At 46.8% G+C, this 16,404-nt stretch overlaps 1 protein-coding gene across 1 annotated transcript; it reads left to right on the top strand.

Moving 5' to 3' along the window:
• Positions 1-285: 285 nt before the first annotated feature.
• On the top strand, positions 286-8,620 carry LOC135367189 (sperm-specific sodium:proton exchanger-like). Its single transcript, XM_064600337.1, has 23 exons — positions 286-737; positions 837-901; positions 1,137-1,400; positions 1,515-1,652; positions 1,744-1,851; positions 1,999-2,242; positions 2,332-2,475; positions 2,594-2,759; positions 2,830-2,911; positions 3,013-3,200; positions 3,488-3,559; positions 3,620-3,714; positions 4,102-4,162; positions 4,458-4,748; positions 4,832-5,038; positions 5,631-5,819; positions 6,068-6,232; positions 6,298-6,423; positions 6,484-6,579; positions 6,743-6,925; positions 7,212-7,349; positions 7,478-7,675; positions 8,266-8,620. The coding sequence occupies exons 1-23, from the start codon at positions 691-693 to the stop codon at positions 8,428-8,430; spliced, it is 3,432 nt and encodes a 1,143-aa protein (XP_064456407.1). The 5' UTR covers positions 286-690; the 3' UTR covers positions 8,431-8,620.
• Positions 8,621-16,404: the final 7,784 nt, after the last annotated feature.

The following is a 16,404-nucleotide window of genomic DNA, read 5'->3' as shown; positions in this document are numbered from 1 at the left end:
GATGTCCACCGTATCTGCGTCTATGTAGAGACGTTGAAGCAACTAAGGAAGAGGAGGAATGATGTTGAAGAAAGAAAAAAAAAGGACAAAGGATTGGGGAAGCAACTAAGCTGATGGAGCAAGGAATAGATGGATTCTTCTGCACCCTTTTTGACCATGGATGGATATATGGATATGGGAAGAACGAAAAAGCAAATAAGCTGATGGAGAACGGAGTAGATGGATGCTTCTCATTTTTCTTCACATATCCATCTATTCATCCATCCATCCACGATCAAAAATGGAACAGAGGTAAACGCATTTTGTTATGATACGTAGCCCTTGTGGTAATCTATGCTACACATAACCATAGGGCAACTGGTCACAGGTGGTGGTGAAAAAGCTCGTCGTTGTCGGCCTCACAGAGGTACGTCACGAATAACGCCCTTGGGGCCCGCGTCGTGGGCAGAGTTCTAAGGGGAATGGTCTGAAAGACCATTGTGTGAAAGACTATTGTGACCAATAGATATCAGTGTTTGTGACACCCGTGTTCTCGCACGTGGGCTTCTGGAACTGACCAGCATCATAGTCATCGCCATACTCCCGCGAGCCATGATCACGAGCAGCACGAGCCGTACAGTCTTCCAACGTATTTTGCCTACGATCTACTACTATATAGGTGCTTTTGAAAACGTTTCGCGTTGAACCATAATGTCGTCCGCTGAGCGGGACCTTTCAATGATGGATGCCGTGAGTAGGTATGTACACTTAACTTCTAGCATGCATGGTTCTGTGCCAGCCCGGCGCTTACGACGAACATGTCCACTAGTTCGGTGTGTGCCTCTTGTGTATTGCAGGACACAGTGGAGCAAGCCCAGCATGGGAAGCTTTTACGTGCTCTGCGTCGTTATGATTGCTGCAGGTGAGCAGCCATATAGGACCAGCTTGACTAGCATTTTGTAAGGTAACATCTGATGGCAGAACAGAATACCTCAATCTAGGATATCAATAGGATATTTGCAAATGCGCAAGGGACGGGTGGCTGAATGTTACGAGAGTACAATTAAAGGGCTCAAGAATGGGGTGGGATGTAGTGTCAACACGACCCCTCGGTAATCGACACCCTTAGGTGTACCTTAACGCCTTACTTCATGCAGGGTACCTTCGCACGGTGCAAAGTGCCATGCAGATACCTATCACTGCAGCAATGATCGCGGCGGGCTTCACGACGGGCTTGTTCCTCAACTCGTATGCAGTACACCTCCTGCATGACACCGTGCTGCAGTTCGCAGACCTCAACATGAACCGCTTCAACGTGCTCTTCCTGCCCACTCTCGTTTACACGGTCACCATCTTTCTCAAGCGGGAGATCTTCTGGAAAAGCTTTTTCCATAGTCTTCTACTTGGAGTTCTTGGCTTAGGTAAGGATATGAAGATCCTGGTGTTTGTAGAATGTAGAAGGTGGAGCTAGTAGTGCGACGGTACCATACTGTTCGTGGGTGGTCGATGTAATATTTCTTCGGTGTGGATTACAGGCATGTGTTCTGTTATTCAAGCCCTGGTGGTGTACTTACAAGACAACTCATGTACTGCGACCGAAGCAATCATGCTTGGCCTGATCAGCTCCTACCAAGAGCCAATTTTCGCTAGGGACATCAATCTGCTCATGTCAGGTACACAAACTGGCAGTTCTCTCTGACCGTCACTCATCATATTGATTATTGGCCTGCTCATGTGGATGATTTTTCGCCTTCGCCTTCGCAGTGAAATCACACGTGTTAGAAACCCTTGCTGTGGCCGAGTCTCTTGTTGGAACATCTGTCTTTGCATTCGTCTACTCCATCTACACGTCTGGCATCTACTCATTTCTTGGTAAGTTATGCGAACAATGACATTCCATACCTTATAGACATACCATGCAGGCGCGAATCGCCCTTGTTCCAGGTGTCGCACCTTGGTCTTGATGTGTGATTTGCTTGCCTGTTGGATACATGTGTCCATGTGTCATTCGTCATGCAGGAGCCATGATTGCCTTCTTTGCCAACTTCGTGGGCGGCTTTCTTTTCGGTCAAATATCGGGCACCACCCTCGCTTATCTTCTCCTTCGGCGCAGCAAAGAGGCGCAGATAACCATTATCACCGCTTTTGTCTTCGTCTATTTCACCTTCCACATTGCACAAATGATGATCAGTGGTTCCGGAGTGGTTGCCGTGGTTTCTATGGGCCTTACTGCGTCAGCTGGAGAGAACGAAAGCATCGCAAGGTGAGCAAACCCACCGGCAAGCAGTAACTTCATCGTCTGATGTCGCACCCCGTGGCGCCAAGCTTAATTAGAGTTTTCGTCTATTTCAGCTTCTGGGTATCGTTGCGTTTAGTACTGGGCAGTACCATGACATTCTTAGCCTCCGTGAAAATGGGCCGCGAGGTATCTCACTCTGCGACTCACATCGAAATAATGGACATCCTTATCGCCTACACGACGAGGGTGTCGTCTCGGTGAGTAACCGTGAAGACTGCCGTTAGAGGCGCTACCGTACCTTACCTTATTAGTTGACGGAACGTCCTGCCCAAGTCTCCTTCCATTTCTCACGCATCATATGCGGTACCCATCTAGGTTGGTGATGGTTACCGTTCTCTTTCCTGTCCTCGCTCACACTGGTTATCGACTCAGCTGGAGACAGGCCTTAGTTCTTGCTTGGCTGAGCCACAAGAGCACGCTCATGGTCAGCCTAAACCTCACCCCCCTTTTTCAAAGCAACGGCGGCAGAAGTGCGGTGGAAGTAAGCGCAGCTCTGCGATCGTATTGGTCTACCAACGCTGTCTTTAAACCTTGTTCTTTCTTTTTCTCAGCTCGGAGTACGGAAGTTGGGAGTAACGTTTCTCATCAATGCTTTCAACTGCACTTTGATACCATTTATACTTGATAAGCTGGGTAAGTCTGCACGCTCCAACGACACTCCGACGCCCTGGTTTCTGATGCCGTGACCGTTCTGATCCGTTCTGACGTTCTGATCCGTTTATCCGTTCTGACAGGTGTTCAAGCAGACGTGTGCACTGACGCTCCTCACATCCGACGCGCTCGCCGTGTGATCCGGAATGCATTGGAGAAATCCCGTCGCCTTCAGCGTCAGAACGGAGTGTTCAGCGGGGCCAACTGGCTCTGGGTCTACAATGCCACCAAACTCCCCTACACCGAGCTAGGTCAGCATCGAGTACAACAGGTACATTCATTCGATCATTGCGCTGCGGTCGCTGGAATCATCATTCGATCATGGCATGTGACACCACGTCGAGATGTCCAGCTGCAACCGCATGCGATGCTGACCATTGATCCTTCTCAGGATCATGTGATTTAAATATTTTTGATCAAGTGGTATTACTTAATAAGCATTGGTGTAACGTTGCATTCTTGATAAGTGATCTCCACATGTGCCAAGCCGTGAAGCACCATCACATGCGTATGACGATTGGATGTTGCTATTCTCCTATTTCTGTTATTTTTTTGCAGAACTCTGAGCCACTAGAGGGCCTGAAGCATATTATGGATGACATGAGACAGCATATAATGCGAATACAAAAGGTAAATACACAACGCACGGGTCTGAGTCAGCTTGCTCATATTTGAATTAATCTGTTTCAGATGTCTTTCATGAAGCAGTACAGAGAAGGCATGATTCAAAAGAAGACACATATACAGTTAGCCTCCATCATGCAACATCCTATTGAAAGAGGAGTGTAAGTTAAGGACTCCCTCCAAGGGGTAGCTACTAGAATATGGAACATCATTATATACTCACGCCATATCCAAGCACAAAAAAAAAAAAAATAAAAAAACTAAAGTAGGCTTTTGGAAAAACAAAATCCCACGGGAGACCTTGGCAATACAGCGCGCAAAGACCAGATACATTTACTGGCAAGAATTGGTAGAATTGCTTACCAAAAGAGTTGCGTCTGTTTTGCTGATTCCCAGACCACGTTAGAACGTTCCTGCATGTTCGCGTCAGTCAGATGCCACATAATAGTCCCTTTACTGCCCTCGGTGCTTCCATACTCTCATACTGATAGTTCCATAGTCATGACGCTTGTCTTGAACTTGCTTTCAAGTTCAACACTTTACGATAGGTGTCTGGATATAAACACTATGCGGAGCACCGTGCGCCCACAAGCTTACATCCACCTGCTGGTAAGAAATTTCACTCTGTAGTGCTTTCTATTATACTCTTGCCAACCCTTATACCTATTGGATGACACGCTACAATGACCGTAGCTGCCTGTAGTGAGACAAATCGAGAACGTTGTCCTGTTTTGTCGTTTCCTAGCTGCGCTAAGTAAGATGCACGGTCTAGGCTCATTGTAGTGAGATGCACGGTGTAGGCACAGAGTAGGGCAGAGTGCATAATCCTATCGAAGCATCCCGTGCGAGCTCTTGGCGCACTGTTTGCCATCATCTGCTACAATTATACCCACGTTTCCTCCAGAAAAAGTTGCTCGGCAAAATCCGGCCTTCACAGGCATCTCAGACGGAGTCTTTCAGCGAAATGGAAGGGCGCAGGAGGCGCCGTCCAAGTAGCCTAGTCAACTTCTTCGTCAAAGTGACTCGAGGTCCAGGTCCTGTGTTGTGCTCGTCTCTGGTGTCTGCGGGTTTCCTTTTTATTCTGCACAGCGACTCGTCCATGAGGGACAGCGTCCCGCAATGGTTCAGCCAAACTTTCTCCATCTGCTTGGAAGGGCTCTATTTCATGGTGTTTACCGTAGAGCTTTGGTGCCAGGTACGGTGTGTACTAGTCTCCTACGTTGTATAGCTGCCGCCACTGTATTCCAAAAGGGTAGTGACGTATACGTGTTTTTTTAGATGCGTGCGAATGGTATCCGTGGAATGTGGGAGTCTCCATCTGTAAGACTGGACTGTCTTCTGTACTCGCTGTACTTAATCGAGTACTGCTTTGCTGTCATCACCGACATGATGGGTAATCCGGCTCATCTCTTCCACGGGTTCACCATCACCTTTCTGTCCATCATACTCTTTATGCGTATCATCAAGCTGCTTCAAAACTGGAAGGCAAGTTCGATAGTGCAATAATATTCGATAAAGTTTGATAAAGGAGACACAGAGACGAAGGGGACAAGGAGACATAGAGACCAAGTGTACCCTGTGTTTTTCCCACAGTTCCTATTGTCGACAGTTAACGGATATACAGGGTGTTTGTTTTACAGGGTGTTTCTTTTTAGCTTCAACACATTTTCATAAAGAGGGGAGTTGTCTTAGGACGCTTTTACTTTTGTCATTGGATTAGTCAACTGGGCTACTAGGAAACCGTATCTTTTCTCAGTCAAGGGGCCCATTAACAGATATCAACTTTTTAATTATTGATTTTAGGGAGTGCATTGCAATTGCGATATTAAAACCTGATCTCCACATGATGGAGCAGAAAATTAATCACAGCGCGCGTAACAGACCTAAGTATTTTACTTCCGTCTGCTGTGAACAGCAATTAACGGCAAAGGAACGACAGTGACGTCACTCAACGTCACAGAAAGACGTCACACGCAATTCAGGCAAACCCTCTGGCGTCTCAAAGGCAGCGCTCAGGTCGTCTATGAAGGCAGCGAAGTACTGTGCATTGTTTGTAAGGGGTTGTCTCTCTTAACAGGATGTCTATCGTGAATTATTCCGCATCGCTGACACAACCATTGACGGCAAGCTTATTCGCAAGTACGATATCGGCTGGGCATTCATCAAGGCGGAGGACGAAGTTATGTGCACAGCGGGTCGTATCGCTGGAGGAGGGCCTACAACCGCGGGTATCATTCGTAATCGTGCAGCTGCGGAGAAGCTTGCAGTACGTAGTAGTTCATATCTGGTAGTAGTTCATCATAGTTCATATTTCTACCATAGTTTATATCTCTACCATAGTTCATACCCCCTCTACCGTAGGTCATATCTCTACCATAATGATGACGTGCCGAAGTACACCCTCTGTAACCACAGTACATTTATCGAGGCAGCGCCTATCACTTGATAGTGGCGAGGAGGATTAATTCTGCCCAAGTTCAACCCACTGTGTGCCCACCATAGTACTTTCTGCAGATCCTGAAAGAAGTGACCGTGCTCCAACAGAAATATCCGTCCCTGGAAGTCGCCACCAAGAGCAGACAAGCAGCCAGGAGAATTCTCAACGACGCCAGGTGTGGTCTACAAGACCTGAGAGAAGGTGGCCTAATTGATCATGATCAATATAACGTCATATCGAAGGTACGTTCATACGGAGTAGTACGTACATCCACAGCGCCCTCTAAACTGCACTTTCTCTCGAACAGAACTTGAACAAAATGGTTGCCGGTCTAGACAAAATGCCGGAAGGTGTGACTACGGATAACTCCCTTCGCTGCATCCTAATGAGAGTTCCTTGGATTCCGAAAAGGAACCTGCGCTACTTCTGCCAGGTTCGAAAATTAAGCTGTCGCAGTCAAGGCTACGAAAATAAAAAATCAATTCTATTCCAGCGATGCCCAGTAGTACATTTCCAAAAAGGGTCCGTCATTATAGAGAAGAACCACCTTGCCAGAGACGTCTACGTGCTCTGCACGGGCGTAGTGAAGGTACGTCTTGTGATTGTCTGAAAGAATACGGTACGGTAATTGCTCTATAGTGTGAACAGACAGTATCCACATGACGGCTTAACAGGTTAAGCGTTTCGATGAGCTCAGGCTCCTAGGGGATGCTCCTAGTGGCCAGTCTCTCAAGGAGGTTCCTGTGTTTCAGATCCAAGGCCTAGCAGATGAAAGCAGTATGCGGGAGAAGATAGCCAACTCCGACTCCACTCACTTTTACACTGGCAGCGGAACCTTCACCGACTACATGGACGTCCCTAACACCATTGGCCTCCTGGGATTTCTCAACAGAACCTCTTCTGTATGCGAAGTGAGCTGCGAAACAGACGTCGACGTGAGTACTCCTGGTGGTAAGGCACTCTTACGGGAGAGCCCCTGATTCGAGCGACAATATACCCTCGATCTCGTGGCAAATCCGGTATGGCTACAATCCCAGGAGCGGAGGCGAGCGGGTTTGCGCATGACTGAAATGCTTAGCCATTCCTGTCGCTATAGAAACTGCTTCATCAATGGTCAATGCTCTCTGGTAGTTGCAATGTGGATGCATAAATATAGACTTCGTATATCCGCTACAGTGCTTGACTATTGCCCTTACCTTATTGCAACACTTTTTGTTTCAGTTGTGCAGAATTAGTTTCGACGTCTTGCAAACGGTGATTGAAGCTCCTTGCGAACCTCCTGGTCTTCTCTATCGGATGTGGCAGACGGTTGCAGTAAGGATCGGGCTCAACCTTCTCGTTCACCATAAGCGATACATGGTGGGCAGCGATACACGATACATGTTGTAGCACTGTATTGAACAAACATGTCGCACCGCTATCAATAGATGACTATGCGTCTTCACAAATCTGTAACCGTGCTCAAGTAACAACGCACTATCTTACAGGACTGGACACACGACCACATTAAACACTTCCTGGAATCCGGTACGATGCCCGACCTGCTGCAGGCATTCCATTTTACCCTGGACCCCAGTGTGGTGGACCTGCTCCTCATTCAAGGTCTCCTTTCGGACGAGAAGGCGCAGATCTGCTATCAAGGTCCCGCCTACATACCTGAGCATGTGCGGGAAATTGTGTTTTTGGTAAGGGATCTTACGCATACTGTTCCTGAAAGTTCTGGACCAAGTATCGACAGTGCATAGGCCAGGGTTGCCAGGTCAGAATCCTGAAAAGTCGCGCCATGAGAAAGTATCCAGAAGTAGCCATGCAATTTCCCTTGTACGTAGCCAATTCTGCAGCCAGTTGTGTGCGGGCATCATACATTAAATGGGACTCTTTATAAGGAGTCCTAAAACGCCAACACACAAATAACAGTCCGAAGGACACTTAGTAACTCAAAGAAGGCCGATCGTCAAGGGGAAACAGGAATGAACAACCTATGTACGTACTTCGATCGGCATTTTGTGTGTTTAAAATGTTTGGCGAAGTATCCACAAAAAGTAGCCAGAAAATAGCGAAGTCACCATTTCCCAAATCTGGCAACCATCTCAACCCGAATCGAATGTCCATCCATCCATCCATGTAAACGTCACTGTATACGCTTACTGCATTATCGCATGTTCTGTTTCTTGCTGATAGGGAGGGATTAGCGCTGGAGTACATCAACGGTCACGCGATCGAAATGCCAGTAATTCAGGACACGAGACTATCGTGCTGTGTTGTTCATGTGCAGGGTACAGTTGGTGTTCGGCCTCGGCCAGTGGTTTTGATGACGACGGCGACGAACATCTTACTTCCGCCCCACTATGACTGGTACAACAAACGGAATCAGCCAGTCCGATACAACCAGAGTTCCTTTTCTTCGCAAGAAACACGTAGTTACTTGTATAGTTCATAATGAGTGTACCCTACAGAAGGATCGGCTCTACTGGTTATATAATTCATAATGCGCTAACATAACGTATAGGCCGCGTATACTGTGGCACTGCTCCGTTGTGTGTTGTAATGTTTGTAGACAATACGTGAATCATGCGGCAGTAGTTTGATGCATATACTGCTGCCTGGAAGCGGAAATATATCGTTTTGAACTGTGACTCTGATCATTCGATAATTTAGTCCACCCGAGGGTTTTGGGGGTAGCAAGCATACCTCTGCAAAACTCACATGAGTATGCCCACTCATGCACAATGTGGCGAATGAGTTGAGCATATGAGTGAGCTGAGCGCGGAGTGAGTGAGCAAACTGATATATGTGCAGGAGGTGAGTGAGCAAATGGCCTGTTCCGACATATAGCAGCGCGCTAATACAGCGCTAGAAAATAGCGCAAAAAAACGGCGCTCATTGTCATCGGATGGTTCTCACTTCCAAAGCGGCGTTAGCACTATAATATAGCCAAAGTTCGCTGGTTTCCGATCTCTCCCATCATGCCGCCTCCGGAGTTCATCGCTGAAGGAGCCCCTCATTGGCCAACACGAGCCAAAAGTTAAGACACGAGCTTAACTCCGGCAAGCGCTATTTTTTAGCGGTTTGCAGCGTCGCGAGGAGGAAAATATAGCACTATTTTCTAGCGCTGTATACCAAATCATATGTCGAGTAGTAACGAAAGTCTCCGGATTATCGCAGGCGCTATGTATAGATCAGCCGGACATTAGGTAGATTCCCCCCCCTCACTCTCATTCTAACCATAACAGACGATGAAGAAGTCCTCAATATACTGAACAATGGTAGCATAACACCATGGGCGAAGGGGGGTGTCATGGTCAAATCTCCTGCACTTTCTACACAGAGGAGCGTGATATACTTGACAAAATTGACAATGAGTGAGCAAATGGAGAGTAAATGAGCATGAGTGAGCAAACTGTGAACTGAGTATGAAGTGAGTGAGCAAACAAAGAGCTGAACTGGGCACGAGTGAGCAGGAGTCATACGTGTCATCTGGATTTCCTGCTCTGCAAGATATAGCATGCGCGAGAAATGAAGTTAGCGTGGCCTCTGTTAGCCCTGAATGTAGGACGACAGAAGGAAAGTAGTATTTCTATGTAGTATTTCTTGTACGACAGACCATTCATCAGTGGGGAGTGTGTCCCATATCACGACGGAAACCGAACGGCCTCGTTTAGGAGACTGCGCTTCATCGACAGATAATCGCATCTGTATTCTCATTGCTAAGGCGTTCCTGTCCTATTACCTTCAGTGGCCGTGAACGACCAATGTACCAGAGGAAGAGATACTGTCGGGGGAAAAAATAAACGAATAGGCATAATAGCTCTTCGCGACATAACGAAGAGAAATTATATTTCGATCCATCACTTAGCCATCGATGCCTGCCCTGACCTGTTCATTGTCTTCTCATATCCTATCCTAGCTTGATACCGCTGGTAAATGATAGATAATGTCTAACTCATGATGCCTGATATCTGACCACAAGAAATAGACAAAACGTGCTGTGCTACCTGTTCAAGGCACCGTACAACCTAAACAAGTTTGCAAGGGGCGTTAGGGAGTTTCCATCTAAAGTCACCACAGCTACCAAGGACTTAACGTCAGCGCATTGAGGCTTATTGAAGAAAGCGGGGATTGTCCTACTTTCGATGTACAGCACGCGCGTCCATTTTCACAGGTGCGATAAGCACGCCTTTTGTGCCATACTCAATACGATTGAGCTGCACGGAAGACTGCGATATTTGAAAAGGAAAGTGATGAGGTTGTCAGACTTTAATTTATTGCCCACTGCCGCAGAGGAGATCCCTTTTCGATTTGAAAGGATAGTTGCGCAATGGGGACGTTTAGTGCATCAAGGACAGCCACGCGGACGAGCTACTTTGCAGGCTATAGGATAATGAAGATCACTGGTAGTTGGCTTACAAAATGACTAAGTAATCAGTTACTAGGTTCCTGGTATATGTCGAGTTCACTGGTACATGCTAGAATACCGGTGTTATTAGACTGGTTACCGTCAACTTCTGCAGCTTTCCTTGGAAAGGCCTCTGTGATAACGTGTCCCTTTACGAGTACCAAGGATGCAGGTTCAACCCACCGAGGGCACCACCAACTTATAGAATGGTACGGCTTGCTTTGCTGCCCAGGATAGACGCTGTGACGACATTATTTTCGAGCGTGTGACAAGACCTTTTCAGGAATCGGAGAAGTGTAAAATGCATTAGCGCTCTTATGGACTGAGTTGAGAACCGATTCATATAATTGTTGCTTCCATGTTGCATTTAAAAGTTATTCAGTGTCCTTCGTAACTTTAATAACGCCAATAAGTTTATTACTTGGTCATAGGCGTCAGGGACTACTACCTAGTGTAGTAACTTATATCGGTTTGCTACACCAATGGTCTAATTGAGGTATGGGTCGTATGCAGTGCGAACTACACAAAGGGAGAGTACAGCAATTGAAAAGGAAAGCTCAGAGGATTCAGACATAATCGATCTCCTACAGTCAAGGAGTGATATTCCGTTTCGAGGGATTGCTGGTAATGGCTGCGTCAAGGATAAGGACGAGCATTGTGCCATTGTGCCGTCAGGCGTGTGTGTGTGTGTGGGCTCAATACGTGCGCCCTAATTCAGACGCGTCCCCTTGTCTTACAGGTAGAACCTTGAGACTTGTTTTGTGACTGATTACAGAGTGACACGTCGCCCTCTTTCCACATTAATTGCCTTGTTGTTGTTGTTTTTTTTTTTCTTCTTTTCTTCTTGCCTGTCTTGTTCACCTGCTCGGTACACATCTAATAGTACCAAACTGTCGCGCAATTTCAGGGTTGCTGTCGCCGTTAAATGTGGGATTTGACATGTTGTTTGACTAGAAGGACGGCTTTAAGTTTTGGGTTGAAATTATGTTCGTGATACGCGTACTTTTCCTTGTTGTTACTCTCGTGAAAAGTGTGTGCATTCCGCGCAACATTAAAAAGCGCTCTATACTGTTTTGGCAACCATTCACGGAATGGATGGGTAAACTTCATAGCAAACAAAGAAATGAAAGAACAATAGAAAAAGAACAACCTTTTATTGTGCATTTTGCGCAGATCGGTCCGCCTCGAAACGAGGAATAAGCACTCTGCCCCTTTGTGTGCCCAAACAAATAAGGAGTCACTACTGCGTATCGCGCAAGATATAAAGTTTGGCTTCTGGACATGCGCAGTGACGCCGCGTTAATTCCGAACCGCGTTGCTCCCTACTACTATTGCAGTTCAATTGGCTTCGAATCCTGCGAGATTTCTTCCAAACCGCAATTCACCCATGAATGTGATGTCTGAGGTGAAGCTACCTTAAGGTAACTCATGCACTCTTAAACATGAGTTTCACCACATAGCACGCTCTTAGCCAACCATCATCCGGAATGACAACGTTCTCGCCCCTGATTTGTTGAAAACTGAAGGCGGAGCCTATTTTGTGCTCATTATGCACGGCACAAAATAGGCTCCTCCTCCCGTTTTCAACAAATCTAAGGCGAGAACGTTGTCATTCGGGATGATGGTTGGCTAGGAGCGTGCTATGTGGTGAAGTTCATTTTTAAGAGTGTAGGAGCGTGCTATATGGTGAAACTCATTTTCAAGAGTGTGGAAGCTCGTTGATGGTCGTGACGCAAATCTCTGCGACAGCTGTAGACATGAAAGTAACGGGTGCACAGCGTGGCCGACTGGCCTTCTGTAAGACTTTGGCCTGTGACCGTGGCACACATGACGGCATTCTTAATGGGATTTTTAATTTTTTCGTTGTTTTAATGTTACATTTACTCTTCTGGTAACCCCTGGAACCGCTCGTTCGCAGAACGCACGCAAAGCGAACACAAATCGTCCATCTCTTTCACTTCTCCCTCGGAACCCACGGATTGTCCTCAACCACCACATAAGCTACCATATCTATGTAAACCATAACTCATAGTCGTCGCCGCAGACGGAACGAAAAGCACAAAACTGACGAGACACCTTTCCGCAGCGGAGAACCTGTTACATATTTATGAAGCCATTACACCCCAATATGTTGCAGTGCATGGATGCCTTCACCTCGTTGTCTTTACAGGTTGTGGCCAACCTTTCGCCTTGAACCGATATCGATGCTCATTAAAATACCCGACTTCACCCTCACCGACAATGAATTGTTCCTGGCTGAAAACATAAACCCTACCATTACCTTCGCCGCAGACGAACCGCGGACTAGCGCGTATAGTAATATATCATCGCACGTGGAAAGAAACAATGACCTTTGCCGCCGTTTCGCTCACGCTTCGTAGAAGTTTCAGGGCCGCATGTTGAGTTCGAAAATGGCTGCTTGACTAATTTTGCGGTTATATCCTGAACGCAAGTGCGATACTTGGAAATTTCGCAGTAAACACGTCCAATGGCAATGGTACAACAATGACTCATTTATGGAACGTAAATGATGTGTGTGTAGAAAATAGCATGTTCAAAACGTGGAGTCCTTTCTTATATTAAGGTGCATTTAAAACTGTATATCTTTGCAGGATCACGTGACCCTTTGGCATGACACCACGTGACCAGTGCCACCATCACGCGATTGGCAGACTGTGCGGTACGCTGAAACTAAATGGCATCTCAAAATGGGAATCGCCAGAAATTTATCGCCAAGAATGGGCCTATATAAAGCAATCACATTGAAGCTCGTTTGACCAAATGCCCAAATGAGATGGGACAGTCAATTCTTAATTGTTATTGTTTCCTTTTGCTCGCTACATTTTTCTTTTTCCCTGTGACCCCGTTAAAGGTGAGCGAACTGAAGAAATAAGCGAGATCACAACAAGGGGACAGATGAAGTGAGGCGAGTAGCGAGATAAATCAGAAAGATACATGTGATTTGGAGCGGCGTAACCTTTGTTCTAGAAGTGGCACCATTTGCATTCAAAGGTTAGAGGTTCCTTAACCTTCATATGGGTGCAATCTGCTTCGCTTACGAGCTAGATCCTTTACATTCAAAGTTACGTCTATTTTACGAGTGCCAACTTTATGACATCAGGTCAGCACGACGTCGGTCCCCACAAGCGAAACGCGCGTGAACACTCCGCAATGACGTCTTGGTAGGTGGAACTAACGTCACCCGAATACGACAGAAAGGTCAGCGAGACGCTGGCACAATCACTCGCGCTTTTACGCAAGCCGTTGACCGACTGTGAAGCACACCACGTTGGAGCAATGCACCGCTCTTTTCGAGTTGTTATTCACGTGTTCTACGCTGGCTATTCAAGACTCCGTTGAAAACCGTAAGCGCGTAACAATGTACTCTGCATACATGTGACTTTAATGTCTCGTGGTAATAGTTCCGAACCAGCAGTATAGTGCTGCTGGTAACCAAGGTCATGCTGAAGACTCGGAGGTGCTGGGTTCGAATCCTGCCACCGGCTGTGTTGTCGGAGGTTTTCCCTACGTTTTCTGGCAGACTTTCCGGACGAATATCGGCACACTTCCCCTTGAAGCCGGTTCAGGGCCCACAGTAACCACCCGGTGTATCTACGCCATGTCTAGCCGTGTCTGCCTCCTGATTTCATCCGATTTCTGCAATGCATGTTGTGTCCTTCGTTTGCCGCTTGTGACGAGGAAAACCCTCTTCACATACAATATTCATCAAAATGAAGTGCGGTTTAGCTCTCGAACGTTTTTCAAGTAATTTTGGGCGTCCGCAGACTAGGCCGCTCAGAGATGTTGACCATAATGAAGTCTAATCTATAGACCGGATACGTCTCGGTGCGACAACACTTCGAATTATGCCTGATAGTTTCACATGACCCAAAGCAGGAATGTTCCATGCAGGGAGAAAACGGGGCATCTCATCTTTGGGCCGAACTGCGATGCGTCATGGTCGTCATACGTGTGGCCTTGTTCGAATTCCTCTGTGTGCGCCACTTTTGACAGGAAGCGAAGGTCCTACGGTTGCCAACATGTTGCAGCCCACGGAAGACACAGATGCGTCTAGGTACTAAGAGTGTACCGTGGACAGAGCATTGCGGTGTATGGTAGGGATAGAAGGCATATGCAATTCAAGTCCACGTGTAAAAAGTCATTCTGCAAAGAAAGGGTTCAATCGGACGCCGCATCCCTCCGAAGAAATTCAATCCGAACCAAATCCACCCACAAAGAAAAAAAAATTAATCCACAACCAAATCCTACCCATTAACTGGCCGCTAATGAAATACCAAATCAAGCCCACGTGCCTTCCATGTGGATTTGGGTCCGGATTGAAATCAAATCTGCGGTTTCAAATCCATAATGCTGCTGATATACGGCATCGCGACAAATACAACGTTTCATATACCGTTTATAACGATGAGACGTGTTTCGCCCGGTCCGGTTCCATCCAGCCCCAATGTATTGTACATAAACCTCCTCTAGAATAATTTAGCGCGTAGGTGCTTGTCTTCTCACGGAAGCGTGGCGCTGGTGTGCAACCAGGGCATGTTAGCAGCTATTGCCCTTACTGCAAGCAGTGGACTGCACTCCCACTGGAAGATTATTTATCGGTTACAAAACGATACGGCATAGCATACTCTGGCGTTTATCTGTCGGCTAACAAGCTGTTGTGCTATTTAGTACTGCGCCACGAAATAGGTGACGACATCGAGCCTTTTCTCGCACGTCTACTCCGGACACGCTAAAGCCGGTGACGTCTTTGAAAAGCAAATATGGCATGAGTTTCTGCTTACGTTCGCCGGCTTTCCGCCGTGGCAACGAGGGCTGGAAATGTACCTTTACTGCCATCTTCAACTACTTTCACCCTCTTCACATATTCGACTCTCAGACCAGTACCTAAGTACAGTTTGGACAACACTGACCAACACGAGAAGATTTCCTTCTTCCACCCTTTCGACGTGGAGGGCTCATAACTCAAGCCAACCACAAACCACGCGTGCTGCGGAGAAGCCGGCCGCCACATCTTTGCCAACAGACGATATTGGTACCTGTGAACAAGAAGAAGATGCTACCTTCTGAAGATCGGCGAGAGAAATGAGTCGAACCGAGGTTGCGCCTAAGTGGCAATAAATAAAGAAACCAAATAGCGAATGAGGATCACTGGCTTCAAGGAAGCGAAGCATGACCACACTGCATGTGACAACAACCCATCCTGATTTTTTTTTTCAAATTTGTATTTAAATTTTGCTACTTGTTGTCTCGCATTATATTTACTACTACACTATTTAGGCCTGAGGGAGGAGGAGCTTCCCGTCAAAACGTTGGCCATATACCTCCGTGGGTGTCCGAACCCCACTTTCTTGTAGTTATTGTTAGATAACACACATGCAGTCTTTACCACATAGCGTCCATCGTGCTCCATGCCTAGACAATTATTTCATGTATTACTTCAAGTATTTCCAATTTTAGCAACATGCGTTCTCAGAGCAGCACGCACCAGTGCCACGAGCCGGAATAGAAGAAACAAACAATTCTCTGTTAGCGTCGTGATTCGCTTCCGCACAGTCCACAAGATACGCTGCACATTTCTAGGATTTTTAGCGCCAGTCGTACTTAAAAACGTCGAGCTCCTGTGGTAGTGATGCAAGTTTTTGAAAACAGATGACGCAGTTCCTTGGGAACTCATCGTCCGTACAGCACGAGAACGACGTGATGTCATTCACGCGACGTTGTCTGGGTTTCCGTATACGATGTTCCTTCCCCACAGATGGGGGCAAACACCTGGGTTTCCTGACTAGCGCACACGTGGAAGGGAGAAACACTTTTTGAGAATGCAAACGGCTTGTTCCTTAGTCAGCATTTCGTTGAGGTTCACTCAGAAAAAGTTACTTGATGTTACACAAGCATCATGTGCGCGGAATGGGTACCGCTCCGTTTCTCCAAAGACCGTTTTTCTTCTTCTATCAGAATTGCATTGGGCACCACAACATGATGTAGACATGGTGTCAC

This window comes from Ornithodoros turicata, chromosome 8 (genome assembly GCF_037126465.1).
Source record: "Ornithodoros turicata isolate Travis chromosome 8, ASM3712646v1, whole genome shotgun sequence".
Taxonomy (NCBI): Eukaryota; Metazoa; Arthropoda; class Arachnida; order Ixodida; family Argasidae; genus Ornithodoros; species Ornithodoros turicata.
The sequence above is the reverse complement of the archived record's forward strand: the minus strand, read 5'-3'. Positions and strand labels throughout refer to the sequence as shown.